Genomic DNA, 17,252 nt, shown 5'->3' with positions numbered 1-17,252 from the left:
GGCAATTACATCTGGGAGAGCTGGATGACTGTCAGAAACTAAGATTTTACTCTTGAAGAGCTCACAAACAGACTTTCTCTCTGTGAGTCCCAAAGGAAGCAGCTTGGAAGTGCCTGGGCTATATGAGAATGAGATTCATTGACTAATTTTAGAGCATGTGCCAGAGGGGCAGGGATCTGGTGAAACTTTCTCTAGGGACAGAAGTGCTGGTGGGCACCATTTTTTCACTCTCCTTCCACCTAGCTGGCCTGGTGCTGGCAGGTACCATTTCTGTCACTCTCCACCAGCCTCATTAATACCATACATCCAGTATTCCTCTCAAGACCCATCACACTGCACCCAGTGAGCTGCCTCGGATGGCCCTAGTGCCCCCTGAAAAATGGCTCCTGCTCCAGGGGGCCAAATCCATCCACCAGCATGCTCACAGGAGAAGGCAATGGTACCCCACTCCAGTACTCTTGCCTGGAAAATCCCATGGATGGAGGAGTCTGGTAGGCTGCAGTCCATGGGGTCTCGAAGAGTCGGACACGACTGAGCGACTTCACTTTCACTTTTCATTCTCCAGTGTTCTTGCCTGGAGAATCCCAGGGATGGGGGAGCCTGGTGGGCTGCCGTCTATGGGGTCTCACAGAGTCGGACACGACTGAAGTGACTTAGCATAGCATAGCATGCTCACAGCAGTTATGGCCCAACCACCACAGGTGGGTACATGCAGCCCACACAGGGGATACCCCTGGAACACCTGTTTCTGGTGACCAGGCATAATTGCACCACTAAATATTAAGAAAATATTACGACCAACTTTATGCTAACAAATTTGATAACTGAGGTGAAATGGACACAGTCCTAGAAAAACACAAATTACAAGAAATGTCAAAAACAGAGAAGTTTTAGCAATCTTTTTGTCCATTAAAGAACTTTAACCTCTAATTTAAAACCTCTCCTTATTGGTGAATTCTTCCTGTCATTTAAAAAATCCCAGTATTGTACAAGTTACTGTTTATTAAGAGTACTTTTAAAAAATTTGGGGGCTGTGCTGGGTCTTCATTGTGGCACGTGGGCTTTCTCTAGTTGTGGTGTGTTGGCTTTATATAAGTTGCCTTGTGGTTTGTGGAATTGGAATCTTGAATGTGGAATTGGAATCTTAGTTCCCTATTCAGGGATCAAACCCATGCCCCCTGTATTGAAAGGTGGATTCTTAACCACTGGACCACCAGGGAAGTTCTTTTGGATAACAACAACAAAAAAAATAATAACATTTTCTACTTCATTTCATAGTAAGTTGAACTATATTAGAGTAAAAAAAAAATATCCTTCTCCAAAAGATATCATTAAGAAAGTGAATAGGCAGGCCACAAACTGGGAGAAGATATTTACAGTACCCAGATTTGAGAAATGACTCACATTCAGAATATATAAAGAACTTGTAGAAATAAAAAAGAAAAAGGTAATCTAGCCAGTAGAAAAAGAAATGGGTAAAAGACTTGACCAGGTACTTTTAGAAGGAGGTATCCACACAATAGTTGTGTATATGAAAAGTTGAACATCATTATTCATCAGGGAAATGTAAGTTAAAACCACAGTCAGACAACCCTACACACATAAATAAAACAGAACAATGACTAAAATGTAGAAGACTGACAATATCAAGTGTTATCGGGATTTTGGAGCAACTGGAATTTATATGCATTGATGGTAGTAACGTAAATTCTTTCATTCAATTTGGGAAACTGGCAGTATATACTAATGCTAAATGTATAGCTATTCTGTATCTCAGGAATGTCACTCCTAGGCATTTATTTAAGAGAAGTGGTATGGACCTAACAGAAGCAGAAGATATTAAGAAGAGGTGGCAACAATACACAGAAGAACTATATGAAAAATTTCTTCATGACCCAGATAACCATGATGATGTGATCACTCACCTAGAGCCAGACATCCTGGAATGTGAATTCAAGTGGGCCTTAGGAAGCATCACTATGAACAAAGCTACTGGAGGCAATGGAATTCCAGTTGAACTATTTCAGATCCTAAAAGATGATGCTGTGAAAGTGCTGCATTCAATGTGTCAACAAATTTGGAAAACTCAGCAGTGGCCACAGGACTGGAAAAGGTCAGCTTCATTCCAATCCCAAAGAAAGGCAATGCCAAAGAATGTTCAAACTACCGCACAATTGCACTCATCTCACACACTAGCAAAGTAATGCTCAAAATCCTTCAAGCTAGGCTTCAGCAGTACGTAAACCATGAACTTCCAGATGTTCAAGCTGGATTTAGAAAAGGTAGAGGAACTAGAGATCAAATTGCCAACATCCACTGGATCATCGAAAAAGCAAGAGAGTTCCAGAAAAAACATCTACTTCTGCTTTATTGACTTTCCCAAAGCCTTTGACTGTGTGGATCACAACAACTGTGGAAAATTCTTAAAGAGAGAGGAATACCACCCTACCTGCCTCCTGAGAAATCTGTATGCAGGTCAGGAAGCACCAGTTAGAACTGGACATGGAACAACAGACTGGTTCCAAATCAGGAAAGAAGTACGTCAAGGTTGTATATTGTCACCCTGCTTATTTAACTTATATGTACAGTACATCGTGTGAAATGCCAGGCTGGATGAAGCACAAGCTGGAATCAAGCTTGCTGGGAGAAATACCAACCTCAGATATGCAGACGAAACCACCCTTATGGCAGAAAGTGAAGAACTAAAGAGCATCTTGATGAAAGTGAAAGAGGAGAGTGAAAAAGTTGGATTAAAACTCAGCGTTCAAAAAACTAAGATCATGGCATCCGGTCCCATCACTTCATGGAAAATAGGTGGGGAAACAATGGAAACAGTGAGAGACTTTATTTTGGGGGGCTCCAAAATCACTGCAGATGGTGACTGCAGCCATAAAATTAAAAGACATTTGCTCCTTGGAAGAAAAGCTGTGACCAACCTAGACAGCATATTAAAAAGCAGACATTACTTTGCCAACAAAGCTCCATCTAGTCAATGCTATGGTTTTTCCAGTAGTCATGTAAGGATGTGAGTGTTGGACTATAAAGAGCTGGGCACCAAAGAATTGATCTTTTTGAACTGTGGTGTTGGAGAAGACTCTTGAAAGTTGCTTGTATTGGAAGGGGATCAAACCAGTAAATCCTAAAGTTAATCAGTCCTGAATATTCATTGGAAGGACTGATGCTGAAGCTGAAACTCCAATACTTTGGCCACCTGATGTGAAGAACTGACTCATTGGAAAAGACCCTGATGCTAGGAAAGATTGAAAGTGGTAAGAGAAGGGGACAGCAGAGGATGAGATGGTTTGATGGCATCACCAACTCGATGGACATGAGTTTAAGTAAGCTCCAGAAGTTGGTGATGGACAGGGAGGCCTGATCTGCTGCAGTCCATGGGACTGCAAAGAGTCGGACACGACTGAGCGACTGAACTGAACTGAGCACATACATCCACTAAAATAAATGTACAGGAATTTTCATATCAGCCTTATCATAATTATCAAAAACATGATGCTCTTAAAGTGCCGCACTCAGTATGTCAGCAAACTTGGGAAAGTCAGCATTGGCCACAGGACTGGAAAAGGTGTTTTCATTCCAATCCCCAAAAATGACAATGCCAAAGAATGTTCAAACCACTGTACAGTTGCACTCATTTCACATGCTAGCAAGGTTATGCTCAAAATCCTTCAAGCTAGGCTTCAACAGTACATGAATCAAGGATTTCCAGATGTACAAGCTGGGTTTCAGAGAAGCAGAGGAACCAGAGATCAAATTGCCAACATTCATTGGCTCATAGAGAAAGCAAGGGAATTCCAGAAAAACATCTGCTTCATTGACTACACTAAAGCCATTGACTATGTGGATCACAACAAACTGTGGAAAATTCTTAAAGAGATGGGAATACCAGACCACCTTAACTTTTCTCATGAGAAACCTCTGTTTAGGTCAAGAAGCAAGGGTTAGAACCAGACATGGGACAATGGACTGGTTCAAAATTAGGAAAGGAGTATAACAAGGCTGTATATTGTCACCCTGTTTATTTAACTAATATGCAGAGTACATTATGCAAAATGCCAGGCTGGATGAATCACAAGTTGGAATCAAGATTGCTGGGAGAAATATCAACAATCTCAGATATGCAGATGATACCACTCTAATGGAAGATGGTGAAGAGGAACTAAAGAGCAGCCTCTTGATGAACATGAAAGAGGAGAGTGAAAAAGGTGACTTGAAACTCAGCATTTAAAAAAAACTAAGACCATGGCATCTGGTCCCACCACTTCATGGCAAATAGAAGGGGAAAAATTAGAAACAGTGACAGATTTTATTTTCTTGATCTCCAAAATCACTGTGGATGGTGACTGTAGCCACAAAACTAAAAGACACTTGCTCCTTAGAAGAAAACCTATGACGAACCTAGGCAGGGTATTAAAACAGAGAGACATTATTTTGCTGACAAAGGTCCATATAGTCAAAGCTATGGTTTTTCCAGCAGTCATGTACAGATGTGAGAGTTGGACCATAAAGAAGGCTGAGCATTGAAGAATTAATGCTTTTGAATTATGCTGGAGAAGACTCTTGAGAGTCCCCTGGACTGCAAGGAGATCAACCAGTCAATCCTAAAGGAAATGAGTCCTGAATATTCATTGGAAGGAGTCTTGCTGAAGCTGAAGCTCTAATACTTTGGCCACCTGATGCGAAGAGCCAACTCATTGGAAAAGACCCTGATGCTGAAAAAGATTGAAGGCAAGAGGAGAAGTGGGCAGCAGAGGATGAGATGGTTAGACAGCATCACTGCCTCAACGGACATGAATTTGAGCAAGCTCTGGAAGATAGTGGAACACAGAGGAGCCTGACGTGCTATGGTCCATGGAGTTAGAAAGAGTCGGGCACAACCTAACGACGGAACAACAACAGCAAAACAATTTAATTAAGCACACAAACATTTTTAAATGGCACAAAAGAAGATATAAGCAGGAGTGGAGGAAGAGGATATTAACCTGTCCTTTTATTTGAGAATAAACTGGACTTTTGTGAGCCATTTTTTGAGTGGCAATGAGAATGCTAGCTTGCATGCACAGCTCTTTCTAAACAGATGACTGTCCATTTCTGTACGGTTCACTGAATCTGTGGGCTCAGTAAAGGGCTCAGGAAGCTTTTTACTGAAGAAGCAAATTTTTATGATGAATGTTGGTACTGGTGATCTTTTGTCCAATATATAAATGGTTTAGAAGTTATGTTTTATTTACAACTTAGACATTTTATATACATTTAAGTGTTTAATAAAGTGAAAAGTAAAACCACCTCTAAAATTTAGCCTAGGAATCCAGGGGTTAGTAACTTCCAAATAAATTAAAGCCAAATATATGAGAATACAATGCAACTTAAGAATAAGAGGATGAGATTTTGGACTGGACATGTATTCAGAGTACTGTATCTAACTGACTAACAGGGGAAAACTGGATTTGATGGCTCAGAGCATTCTCAATATCTAAAAACTCTTGCTGATGAGATAGTGTACAGTTCTTCCATTTTACAATTATTATTGAGAATATAATATGTCTCATGAACTGTGATTCACTCTTGGCAAGAATAGTATATTAATTGTGTTAAAGCTAATTCACAGTAATAAAGAGAGCATTAAATATAATGACTTACATATAGAATTTTCTTACATATAGAATTTTCTTACATATAAAGTCTCTAATATCACAGGCCATTGGAAAACCTAGCTGCTTCTGCTTATTCATGAATCCATTACTCAGCTCCACCGTCTTTTGAATTTTTGTGGCATCTACATGTTTGAATCCATGTTGCTGTCAAATCCAGGTTTTAGTAAGCATGAAGGTAGAAGGTATAGAGAAAATATGCCTACTGTTTCAATGCTTTGGTTTGAAGGTGGCACCCAGTGTTTTCTCTCATATTCTGTTGAGAACATTGTCACATGGTCACAGCAATTTTCAAGGAGGCTGAGAAATGTTATATGACTGGGCAGCCATATTCCTGGCTACTAATCCATTAATGCAAAAGAATGGTGAAACAGATTCTAGTGGTCAGCTTTCATTCTACCACAGATGGCTTTTCATCACTTTCATTATGTACTTCTTATTAAATATATTTAATTTTATTTCCAGGGAAACAGTTACACTTGGATGGAGAGTTGGAGTATAGACATCCATTTATTGTTTGTATAGGTCAAAATGGCTACGACCACAGTATTTTTCCTGTAGACATGAATAAATTATTTGTTTAGTTTTATTGAGATATAATTGACATACAGCATTGTATAAGTTTAAGGTGTACAGCATAGTAACTTGACATACGTATATTGTGAAATGATTGCCACAGCAAGTTTAGTTAACATCAAATTATATAGATACAAAAATGAAAAGGAAAAGATTTTCTTTGTGATGAGAACTTGTAGAATCTACTCTCTTAGCAAACTTAACTATTTTATCACATTAATTTGATATTGATGCTGATAAGCAATAAGCAGTGAGATTAGTGAGGATTTAGAATGGAAAGCTAATGAGGACTTAGACTCTGAGTTACCCATTCAAGCCTAGGCTCTCCATAGATGTTTCCCCTTAAAACCCTTCTCTGTTTAATCTTCAGTCCACCTTACTTGATATCCCCTACCAAAATAAAGCTAGATTGCTTATGTTAAACTCCAATCTCCAATACTGAATATATGTGTAATTATTCTGAACTTCACTTTCCTTATCTACAGTGGTGGATAAGATACCTCATAGGGCTTTTGAAAGGATTAAATGAGTTCATATGTATATATTTTGTAGAACAGTGCCTGTACCACCAAATCATGTAAGAGCTTGGCACATAATAAGTGCTATTTATGTACTTTCTATCATTGTCATCATCATCATCATCAGATTTACTGGTTTCTCTGTGACCAATTTGGATTAACTTAAGTGTGCCTCTTAATCTTCTGTTATGTATTATTTGTGTCATTTTACTTTTTTTCTCTTTTAGATGGAAAGTTTGGGATTAAAACCTTACAAAAAAGAATTTCTGGAAAAGTTTCATTTCATGGTGAAATGGAAGGTGAAGATGCAAAAGATGATTCATTGTATTCCATTTTAGAAGTACTGTGGCAAGATGCTGAACAGATAAAAAGCTACCAGGAAAAGCAGAACAAACCTTTGAGTCATGCTGCTTTCATCAATAAGAAAATATTGAATACAGAGTGGGATTATGAATATAAAAACAGTGGAAAATTTATTCATCCAGGCCCAAATTGTATTCCTTCACAGAAAAGACCCCATAAACGTAACTCATTTGGAAAGAATTTAAAGCATAATTTAGATGTACATATTCATAGTGAAAGCAATGCAACAAATAACTTTGATAAAATTATTGGACACAGTCAAGTTTTCACCCAGAGCTCTTCTTATACTAAACATGAAAATACACATACTGGAGTGAAATTCTGTGACAGCAATCAGTGTGGAAAAGTCTTCAGCTTCAAACAAGCACTCAGTCACAATCTGAAATTTCCTGTTGGGGAGAAAGCAAATATGTGTACTGAACTTGGGAAGATCTTCACCCAGAGGTCTCAACTCTTTGCACCTCAGAGAATTCATACTATGGATAAACCTCATGAACTTAGGAAATGTGTAAATGTTTTTACACAGAAGCCACTACTCAGTATTTATTTGAGAGTTCATAGAGATGAAAAGCTATATATATGTTCTGAGTGTGGAAAGGCATTCATCCAGAATTCAGAATTAATTCTGCATGAGAAAATTCATACTAGAGAAAAACCCTATAAATGTCATGAATGTGGAAAATCATTTTTCCAAGTGTCATCTCTCCTAAGGCATCAGACAACCCATACTGGAGAAAAACTTTATGAATGCAGTGAATGTGGGAAAGGCTTCTCCCTAAACTCAGCCCTCAATGTACATCAGAAAATTCATACTGGAGAGAGACACCATAAGTGCAGTGAGTGTGGGAAGGCCTTTACCCAAAAATCAACACTCAGAATGCATCAGAGAATTCATTCAGGAGAGAGATCCTACATATGTACTGAATGTGGGCAGGCCTTCATCCAAAAGGCACACTTGATTGCGCATCAAAGAATTCATACTGGAGAGAAGCCTTATGAATGCAGTGACTGTGCGAAATCTTTCCCTTCTAAGTCACAACTCCAGATGCATAAGCGAATTCACACAGGAGAGAAACCCTACATATGCACTGACTGTGGTAAGGCCTTTACCAACAGATCAAATCTGAATACTCACCAGAAATCTCACACTGGAGAGAAGTCTTATATATGTGCTGAATGTGGGAAGGCCTTCACGGATAGGTCAAATTTCAATAAACACCAGACTATTCATACTGGAGAGAAGCCCTATGTTTGTGCTGATTGTGGCAGGGCCTTCATCCAGAAGTCAGAGTTACTTACACATCAGAGAATCCATACTACAGATAAGCCTTATAAATGTTCTGACTGTGAGAAATCCTTCTCAAAGAAACCACACCTCAAAGTACATCAGCGAATTCACACAGGAGAGAAACCATATATATGTGCAGAATGTGGGAAAGCTTTCACAGACAGGTCAAATTTCAATAAACACCAGACAATTCATACTGGAGATAAACCCTATAAATGTAGTGACTGTGGAAAAGGGTTCACTCAGAAATCCGTTCTGAGTATGCATCGCAATATTCATACATGAAAGTAACCCTGTTTCTTGAAAATGAGAAAGCCTTACAACAGAAATCAGGTCTAAGTGTGTGTTAAAAATTCAGCCAAGACAGATCAGATATTGAATGCATTGCATAATAAAAAGAATGTGTCAGGCTCTTTCACCTGAGATGAGAAAAATTATTCAGAAGAGACTCTCTAAGAATGCATTGAATGATGAGGAATTTCCATATTTGCAAATCCTCACAAATATAATTGAATTCATACTGGGGAAAATGTTATCAGTTTGAGATATTAGGAAAAGCCTTCCTGTAGAAAGTATTATAAGGCAAATTATTACCAAGTTCTTTATAGATAAAGTATGAAAAATGATATAAATGACAGTAATGTTTATTGTGTTGTATTAAGCAATTTAAAGTGACAACAAAGTGAAAGGTAGGACAAAACAATAATATATTTGATGTATAGACCTGCTCTCAGATCTATTTGTAGCAAAACACATTGCACAATGGGAGGAATAATTGAGTTGAAATTCTTTTTTTTGTATTTGTGTCTATCAAATATGTTTGCTACTGAATATTTTGCTCATGTGAATCCACAGTTTTAAAGTCATTATGGTTTTATATATACACTCATCTGCTGATATAATTTTACACAAACAAATATAATCCTGTCATACATGTTGATTTCCATGACATCATATTTTTATCTTCCTTCATTGTGGTACAGTGCAGAAATAACCACAGGTCTCTCCCATCCTTTTATGCACCCCTCTTTGTAATATTACTGTTGTTTCTCTTATTAAGAGGCAGAGCTCTCTCTCTACTCCTTGACTCTGAGTTTGGCCATGTGAATTGCTTGGGCCAATATACATTAACAAAGAGATTCAAGAAGATGCTGGAGAGGTGTGAAAAGCCTGCTTTGAGACTTACCCTTTCTTGCCGCTCTTTTGAATTCTGAGACCTTCATGTGAAGAAGCTCAAATTACTAAGGGATGTGAAACCACGTGGAACAGAGATGAACCAATCCAGATGAAGCCCCTTAAACCAAATGCCAGATGTGGGAGTAAGGCCTTCTTTAACCTCCAGCCCCAGCCATGCCAGCCCACACCAGAAGAGCCACATCAGTCATCCCAACCAACCTGGAGACTTATGAGATAGAAAAATGATTGTTTTAAGCTACTAAGTTTGGTGTAGTCTGTTATACAGCAAATGCTGAGTAATACATAAAAGTGTACACCTACTGGGGGTGTTGTATCAAAATATAAAACATGTGGCATCAGCTTTGGGCCTGGGCATCAGGTGGAGACTGGAAAAGCAATGAGGAAAACTGTTAAGAAAGTCTGCAGAAGATGGCAGTCCATGTTGTTTAGTGAGGGAAAAAATAGCAAAACAGCTACCATGCTCTGTGGAAAGATAGAGAATATACCAAATGAACTTGTGGATCTGGCTAAAGAGATTTCCAACAGAATGTTGAAGTATATGTTTGCTTCTTTTAGCTGCATATGATAAAATGCAGAAAAAAAAATGAACTAAGTAAATAACTGTTCCATTTGCCATCAGAGTTCAGAACAAACACCTAAAAAAACAGGACTTGGCTGAGTTGGAAGGTAACTGCTTCACATCTCCAGTCTCTCCAGCCATCAAAATATTCTCAAGGTGAAAAAGTGACCTCCAGAGTAGAGATCAAATCATAGATGTGGTTCTAAGACCCTTTGTTAAAATGTGTAAAATATTTAAGTTGGTGTTTGGGAGACCCTGTCAGCTAAGCTAAACAGCTCTCAAAAACTTCTCAACAGTGTCCCAATAGCCTGACTCACTGTTCAAAGTAGAGAGGGGCCCATCTTAAAAAGAATTGTTGATGTTGCATTTGGGACATAGAGTCAATACAAACCAGATTCATAGAAAACTTGCAACATTTTTAACAGAGTTTTACTAACAAAACTACCTCCATGTTGGACTTAAAGGACTGAAAAAGTCCAAAGTGAAAAATGGACTCCCCTGTCTTAACTTCTGTGAACAGGAAGCAAGCTGTGAAAGTTACTCAGCTGCAAGCATGGGCCATTTCTTATGGGAAAAGAAGGCCGTCTCAGAGAGAAGATCCAAGAACAATGTACTAAAATGGATTGGGAAGCCATTCCCAGGCAGAACTATGACCTAAACAAGAAACATTTTTTGCCCCTGGAGCAGAGATACCTGACAGTATTTGCTCTGTGGGATTTCAGAATTGTTATTGAACAGTGATTGATATATGCCTCTTTTTCCTTCCCTTTTTGAATGGAAGTATCTGTTACAGTTATCCTGTCCCTATCTCACTATTGTATTTATATTTATGTGTATGCACATGTGTGAGTATGTGTGTGTTGGGTTAGGGGAGTGGTCATATAACTTGTCATTTAGTTCACAGGTCTCTGGATAAAAAAAAAACTGAGAATCTACACCCAAGGAGCCTCAGCCATATTTGAATCTGATATAGAAGTCTTAAGGTCTTGGATTTGAGCCTAATGTTTTAATTTGGGATGAATGTTTGGAGGTCTTGGAATGGGGGTGAATAGATTTTGCCTGGTGTGATAATGTAAATAATTTATTATCAGGACAGAGACTGTGATAGAAAATACTACAATTTTCCATCCCTGTATGTATGCCTGTTTTCAGTCATTATTTTGCTTTGTGTTTCAGTTGGGATAATTTCTATTAACCTATCTTCAAGGTCACTCATTTTAACCTCTACCCTGGCTCTGTCAGATCTACTGATGAACCCATTGAAGGCAATCTTTATCTCAGTTAATGTTTTCTTTTTATTTCTAGATTGTCCATTTGAATTTGAAAGAGTTTTCATCTCTGCTGAAATTCCCCACATGTTTATACCTGTTGTTTACATTTTCCACTACCCTCTTTAACATACTAATCATTGTTATTTAAACTCTTTGTTTGACAGTTAAAACAACTAAATCAACTGAATCTGGATCTGTTGATTGTTTTGTCTCTTGACAGTGGATTATTTATTCTTGCTGTTTTGCATATAATATTTGGCTGAATGTCAGATGTTATATGTAGGATAGTAGAAACTGAGGTAAATATGTAATTCCTGGGAGTAGACATGTTACTTTCCTTATAGGTCATTGGCATAGGGGAATTGAGGCCAGCTAGTTAGGGTTTGTTCTGGTGTTTAGGTGGTGGTGTTGCTCTCTTTACCTACAATGTATCAATGACTTCAAATTTCTCTAGTGTTACCTTGTGCTTCCAGTAGGCACTGGTTTTCCGGATAATTTTTCTCAGTATTCCCGCACCACCCTTGCCTTTAGGCCTTTCTTAATGTGCTTATACTATGGAGAGGCACTCTCTCTATGCTCTTGCCTTTCCCTTAGTAGCAGACTTTTATTATTACCTGGGTCTTGGTGACCTGATGAGTGGGAGGGCAGGAGGTGTCTGGGGCCAGCCTCAGTCTTAGACAGGCCCTATATCCCTAGATCTTGGAAGGTGAAGCTTTTTCAGTGATCCTGCCCTTCCCATTAGTATTAATATAGGGCTTTAAATGGTCTGAACCTAGGAAGGTTTCCTGTCCTTCCCTTTTCCTTTCCTCTAGCTACAGTAGATCTTTACCTATGTCTTGGGGGCAACAAGGTTTGCTGCACTTCACCCAGTGGCTTAAAGTTTTTATTCTGTGAGGGAGTAGGGTCCCATCAGGGCTTTGGCCATTTCTGTATCAGCAGCTGTGCCCCTAAAGGCCTACACCACTGAGAGAGGCTTTCTGCAGTCTCCCATCCTACGCCTGATGTTTCTTATGAGCAACCAGTGGAGGTCTATGGAGAAGAACCTGAAAGTGGGGGCCTATGTCTCCCGCTCTCAGAGCTCTGATATTCTCTCACTATCCCACACTCAACTTTTAAAACTTTATTTAAGATTCTTGCTGAATTCTTAATTCTGGTGTGGTGGACCCATCTTCTTTCCTGCTCTGCCACAGATAACCCAGTGATAACTTCCTGCCTTCTTTGAGGCATTTGTCTTATATATCAAGCTAGTTTGTTCCCCTATGACATTAGCTCCCTGATGAATTCAAGGAAAGTTATGATTTTATAGATTACCTGGATTTTTTCTAATTGTAAGAATGGGAGCTGAGCTCTTTCCAAGTGTCTGCATTTCTAGCCAGAATCCAGAAATCTGGATGGTCTCCTTTGGCCACTACTATCAGAATATATGCCCCCTTTCCATGTGACTTTACCACTTTACCCAAGAGGTAGAGTCTATTTCTCCAGCCCTTGAAACTGGATTTGGCCGTTTTCTTTGGTCAACGGGATATTAGCAAATATGACACTAGCAGAGGCTTGAGAAGTACTTGCACATTGAGGTTTGCCCACTATTGCTGCTCTTAGAAATCCTGAGCCCAAGTATGGAAAAGCCTGAGTTATGCTATGAGTAACCTTATGGAGCAGCAGTGGAACAGAGATGAGCCATCCCAATTGAGGTACCCTAAACCAACTAGATTTCATCTGCAAGATATGTGAATGAAGCCATTCTATCCATGTAACCATGGTCAGTCCGCCTGTGGTCAGCAGCCTCTGAGACGACCTTGCATCATGATCCCCACCTCTTGGTATCTACACCTTTGTATAATCCTGTTCCCATGGGTTTGCACCAGGTTAATGACTTGGTTCTAGTGAATAGAATAAGGCAGAGGTAATGGGATGTCACTTCCAAGATTAGGTTACAGAAAGACTGGGGCTTCCATTTTGGATGCTCTCACTCTCAGTTGGTTCACCTTAGGGGAAGCATGAGGCAGCTCTATGGAAAGACCTATGTGGATGAGTTTGGGAGCATATTCTCCCAATCTAGTCTTCAAATATGACCATAGCCTTAGCTGACAGTTTGACTGCAACTTCATGAAAGACCTTCAGCCAAAGGCACACTTCTGAGCCTCACCTGAATTCCTGACCCACAGAAACCACAAGAGAATAAATGTTTTAAGCTGCTGAATTTTAGGGCAGTCTGTTTCTAGACTAGAAAAGGTCTGCCATCGACCCCACTGATCCCAGACAACTCACAGAATCATTGATTAAAATGTTTATTGTTTTAAGCCACTATGTTTTTGGAGGCTTGTTACCCAGAAAAAGCTACCTAATACATTTATTATTTACTGACTTTCCTCCACTATGTATTCAGAACAGATAACCAATACTAATTAACTACTATGAATGCTTTCATGTTTTAATCTGTGCTCATATAAATTATATATAGATATACATATGTTACATGCTTATAATCAGATAGAAGCTATATAAGATTTGTTTTCTTCCTTGACTTTCAAATATGGGATCGTATCACATAATTATCTCTGCTTGCTTTATTACTGAATAATAACATTTTTGAATAATTGCATCATAGTTTGCAGGGTGGATATGCAATAACTTATTTAACTGTTTGCATATTAAGATTTATTTATATACCCCTTTTTCAACTTAGCAATGCTGTTCAAAATATTACGAGGCGGTTTTCATAATGGCTGGGTAGATAGGCTCAGGAACCGATGGCTAGGGTTTCAATCCTGACTCTACCAGTTACTAGCTCTGTGACCTTGAGCAAGTTAGTAATCTCTCTGTACTGATTTATTCAGCTGTAAAGGATGGTCACAGTAGTACATATCTCATAGATTCAACGTGAGATGAGTATAAACTTCCTAGGGCTATATAGTTCCACAAACTGAGTGGCTTCAACAGAAATGTATTGTGAGGCCAGAAGTCTGAAATCAAGGTGTCAGCAGGGCCACACTTCCTCTGAAGGTACTAGAGGAGGAATTGTTTCCTGCTTCTCTCCTAGTTTCTGGTAGTCTCAAGTATTCATTGGCTTGTGGATGCATCACTCCAGTCACACAGCCATTTTCTTCCTGAGTGTCTCCAGGTCGTGTTCCCTCTGCATGTCTGTCTCTGTGTCTGATTTTCCCTTTTTTATAAGAATACGGTCATATTGGATTAGGCCCACCCTACTGACCTCATTTTAACTTGATTACTTCTGTAAAGACTCTATTATCAAGTGAATTCACATTCTGAGGTTCTGGCAGTTAGGACTTCAATGTATCTTTGCTGTTGCTACTGCTAAGTCACTTCAGTTGTGTCCAATTCTTTGCACACCGCATGGACTGTAGCCCACCAGGCTCCTCTGTCTACAGGATTCTCCAGGCAAGAATACTGGAGTGGGTTGCCATTTCCTCCTCCAGGGGATCATCCCGACCCAGGGATCGAACCTGTGTCTTCTGCATTGCAGGTGGAATCTTGACTGCTGAGCCACTGGGGAAGCCCCTCAACATATCTTTGAGGGTACACAATTACTCATAATAAATTAATGCATTTGTCTATATAAAGCACTTAGAACTATGAATACTAGATACATACCACTTGCTGAGTCTGCCTGGAGAAGGCAATGGCACCCCACTCCAGTACTCTTGCCTGGACAATCCCATGGACAGAGGAGCCTGGAAAGCTGCAGACCATGGGGTCGCGAAGAGTCGGACACAACTGAGCGACTTCACTTTCACTTTTCCCTTTCATGCATTGGAGAAGGAAGTGGCAACCCACTCCAGTGTTCTTGCCTGGAGAATCCCAGGGACGGGGGAGCCTGGTGGGCTGCTGTCTATGGGGTCGCACAGAGTCGGACATGACTGAAATGACTTAGCAGCAGCAGCTGAGTCTGCCAAGGCCCCCCTACCATTCTTTATGATTGGGCAGGATTTGAGGGCTTATCTGTGGTGTCTTAGTCTCCAACTACCTAAAGAAAATGTTTAGAGTAACAGGAAAAACGGGCCAAGGACCAAGGCTTGTTACCACCTTTTGAGGGCTAGGCTAAGAAAGATTCATGTATAGAGGATAATGGGAAGGAGCAGCCGGAAAGAAGAAAACATACCAGATGAGAAAGTGACTCATAGACAATAGAGTGTTTCCAAGGAATGTTTCAGTGGAGAAACTTTCCAGACTAAAGGTCAATTCACATGAGGATGGAAAACTGGTTCTTGGATTTTGTGACAAGGAGGTCATTATTACCTTTGGTGTTATTTAGAAGTGAATTTAAGGAAAACAACTGAGCAAATTTGAAGGGATTTCTGAACTCAGGTGGTGTTACTTCACCACAAAATTTTTCCGGTAGAAAAAAATATTAGGCTATTGGGCTGCATTACTCTGTTGTTGTCTAGGTTGTACTGAGAAATGTGTTTTCAAGAGTCCTTTGTGATTCCAAGTCAGCCAAAAGTAGAAATTGCATGAGATTTGGGAGGTCAAAATGAAGGAGCAACCATTACTCCAAAAGTTTGAGATTAGATTCAGAGAAGGACAAATGCAGAGATACCTAGGTCTTAACATTTCTTCACTCTCTTCCACTCTGTATTCAGCCCTTTCTATCTCCCAGCCAGGGCTTCTCTGGTAGCTCAGCTGGTAAAGAATCCGCCTGTAATGCAGGAGACCCCAGTTCGATTCCTGGGTTGGGAAGATCTGCTGGAGAAGGGATAGGCTACCCACTCCAGTACTCTTGGGCTTCCCTGGTGGCTCAGATGGTAAAGAATCTGCCTGCAATCTGGAGACCCAGGTTCGATCCCTGGGTTGGGAAGATTCCCTGGAGAAGGGAGTGGCTACCCACTCCAGTATTCTGGCCTGGAGAATTTCATGGACCTGTATGGTCCATGGTCTGGCAAAGAGTCAGACAAGACTGAGCAACTTTCACTTGTCTCCTAGCCCTGCTGACCTTCGGCCTGCCACTTGATGCCTGGCTGCAGCCCACAAAGGCAACAGCTCTTCATAGACTTCTTCATCAGCTCCCCTTTCACAGTGTTACTTAAGCAGCTGAGTGTGCCTGGCTTCTCAGATTTTCTTGCAAGCACTGACTTATCCACCCATGCCAGTGTTTCAAAAAGGCTGATTTAGTGACTTCTCTAATCTTCCAACTTCCCCTTCCATGCCTTTACTTCCCCAGCTACTCCCACAATTGTGCATGATCTAATTCATATTTTTAAATTCCTTATTTCATTATACTCATAATGAATCCGCTTCCCCAAATGAACCCTGATTGTTAATGTTACACTTTCTTTTCCTGATAACTTGGTAAACATCACTCTTCTAAAATTGGGTGGTGCCATTGAGAAATCTTAGATTAACCTGCTATTTTTCTTGTATGTTTCTGCCATATGATTCTTTTTTTATGCTTGAAGTTAAGGATCTTTAGAAGTGTATGCCTTAGTCTTGATTTTTGTAAACTGATTTTGACTGGGTTATAGTGAGTTGTTCCAATCATGATTCAAACCTTTTATTTCAGGGAAGTGTTATTTTGCTTAACTTTTTAATCTGGTCTATCTTTTCTTCATGGACATCGGTTATGCATATGTAATGTGTCTTTGTCATCTCCATCCATTTCATACTGCTCTACATTCATTTCATATCATTATTCTTTTTGGTTGTTTATGGTTGGCTCTTAAGACTCCATGAATCTCTCATGTTTCTTAATGTCTAGGCATTAATAGCCAGTGTGCTCAGATTTATTTACATTTCAGGACAATAAGGATAGACGATGTCTCCCTCCCTGGAGACATTCACAGAGAAGATTTACTTACA

The 17,252-nt window shown here is 39.7% G+C and overlaps 1 protein-coding gene across 2 annotated transcripts in view; it reads left to right on the top strand.

Annotated features, from left to right (window-relative positions):
* ZNF81 (zinc finger protein 81) overlaps nucleotides 1-11,159 on the top strand; it is a 108,636-nt gene extending 97,477 nt beyond the window's left edge. For both annotated transcript variants that reach the window (XM_027533000.1, XM_027532999.1), the window contains exon 5: nucleotides 6,988-11,159. In XM_027533000.1, the coding sequence (XP_027388801.1) occupies nucleotides 6,988-8,696 (1,709 nt within the window). In that variant the 3' untranslated portion in view covers nucleotides 8,697-11,159. The remainder of the gene's footprint in view (nucleotides 1-6,987) is intronic.
* The last annotated feature ends 6,093 nt before the right edge of the window (nucleotides 11,160-17,252 follow it).

This window comes from Bos indicus x Bos taurus, chromosome X (genome assembly GCF_003369695.1).
Source record: "Bos indicus x Bos taurus breed Angus x Brahman F1 hybrid chromosome X, Bos_hybrid_MaternalHap_v2.0, whole genome shotgun sequence".
Lineage (NCBI taxonomy): Eukaryota > Metazoa > Chordata > Mammalia > Artiodactyla > Bovidae > Bos > Bos indicus x Bos taurus.
The sequence above is the reverse complement of the archived record's forward strand: the minus strand, read 5'-3'. Positions and strand labels throughout refer to the sequence as shown.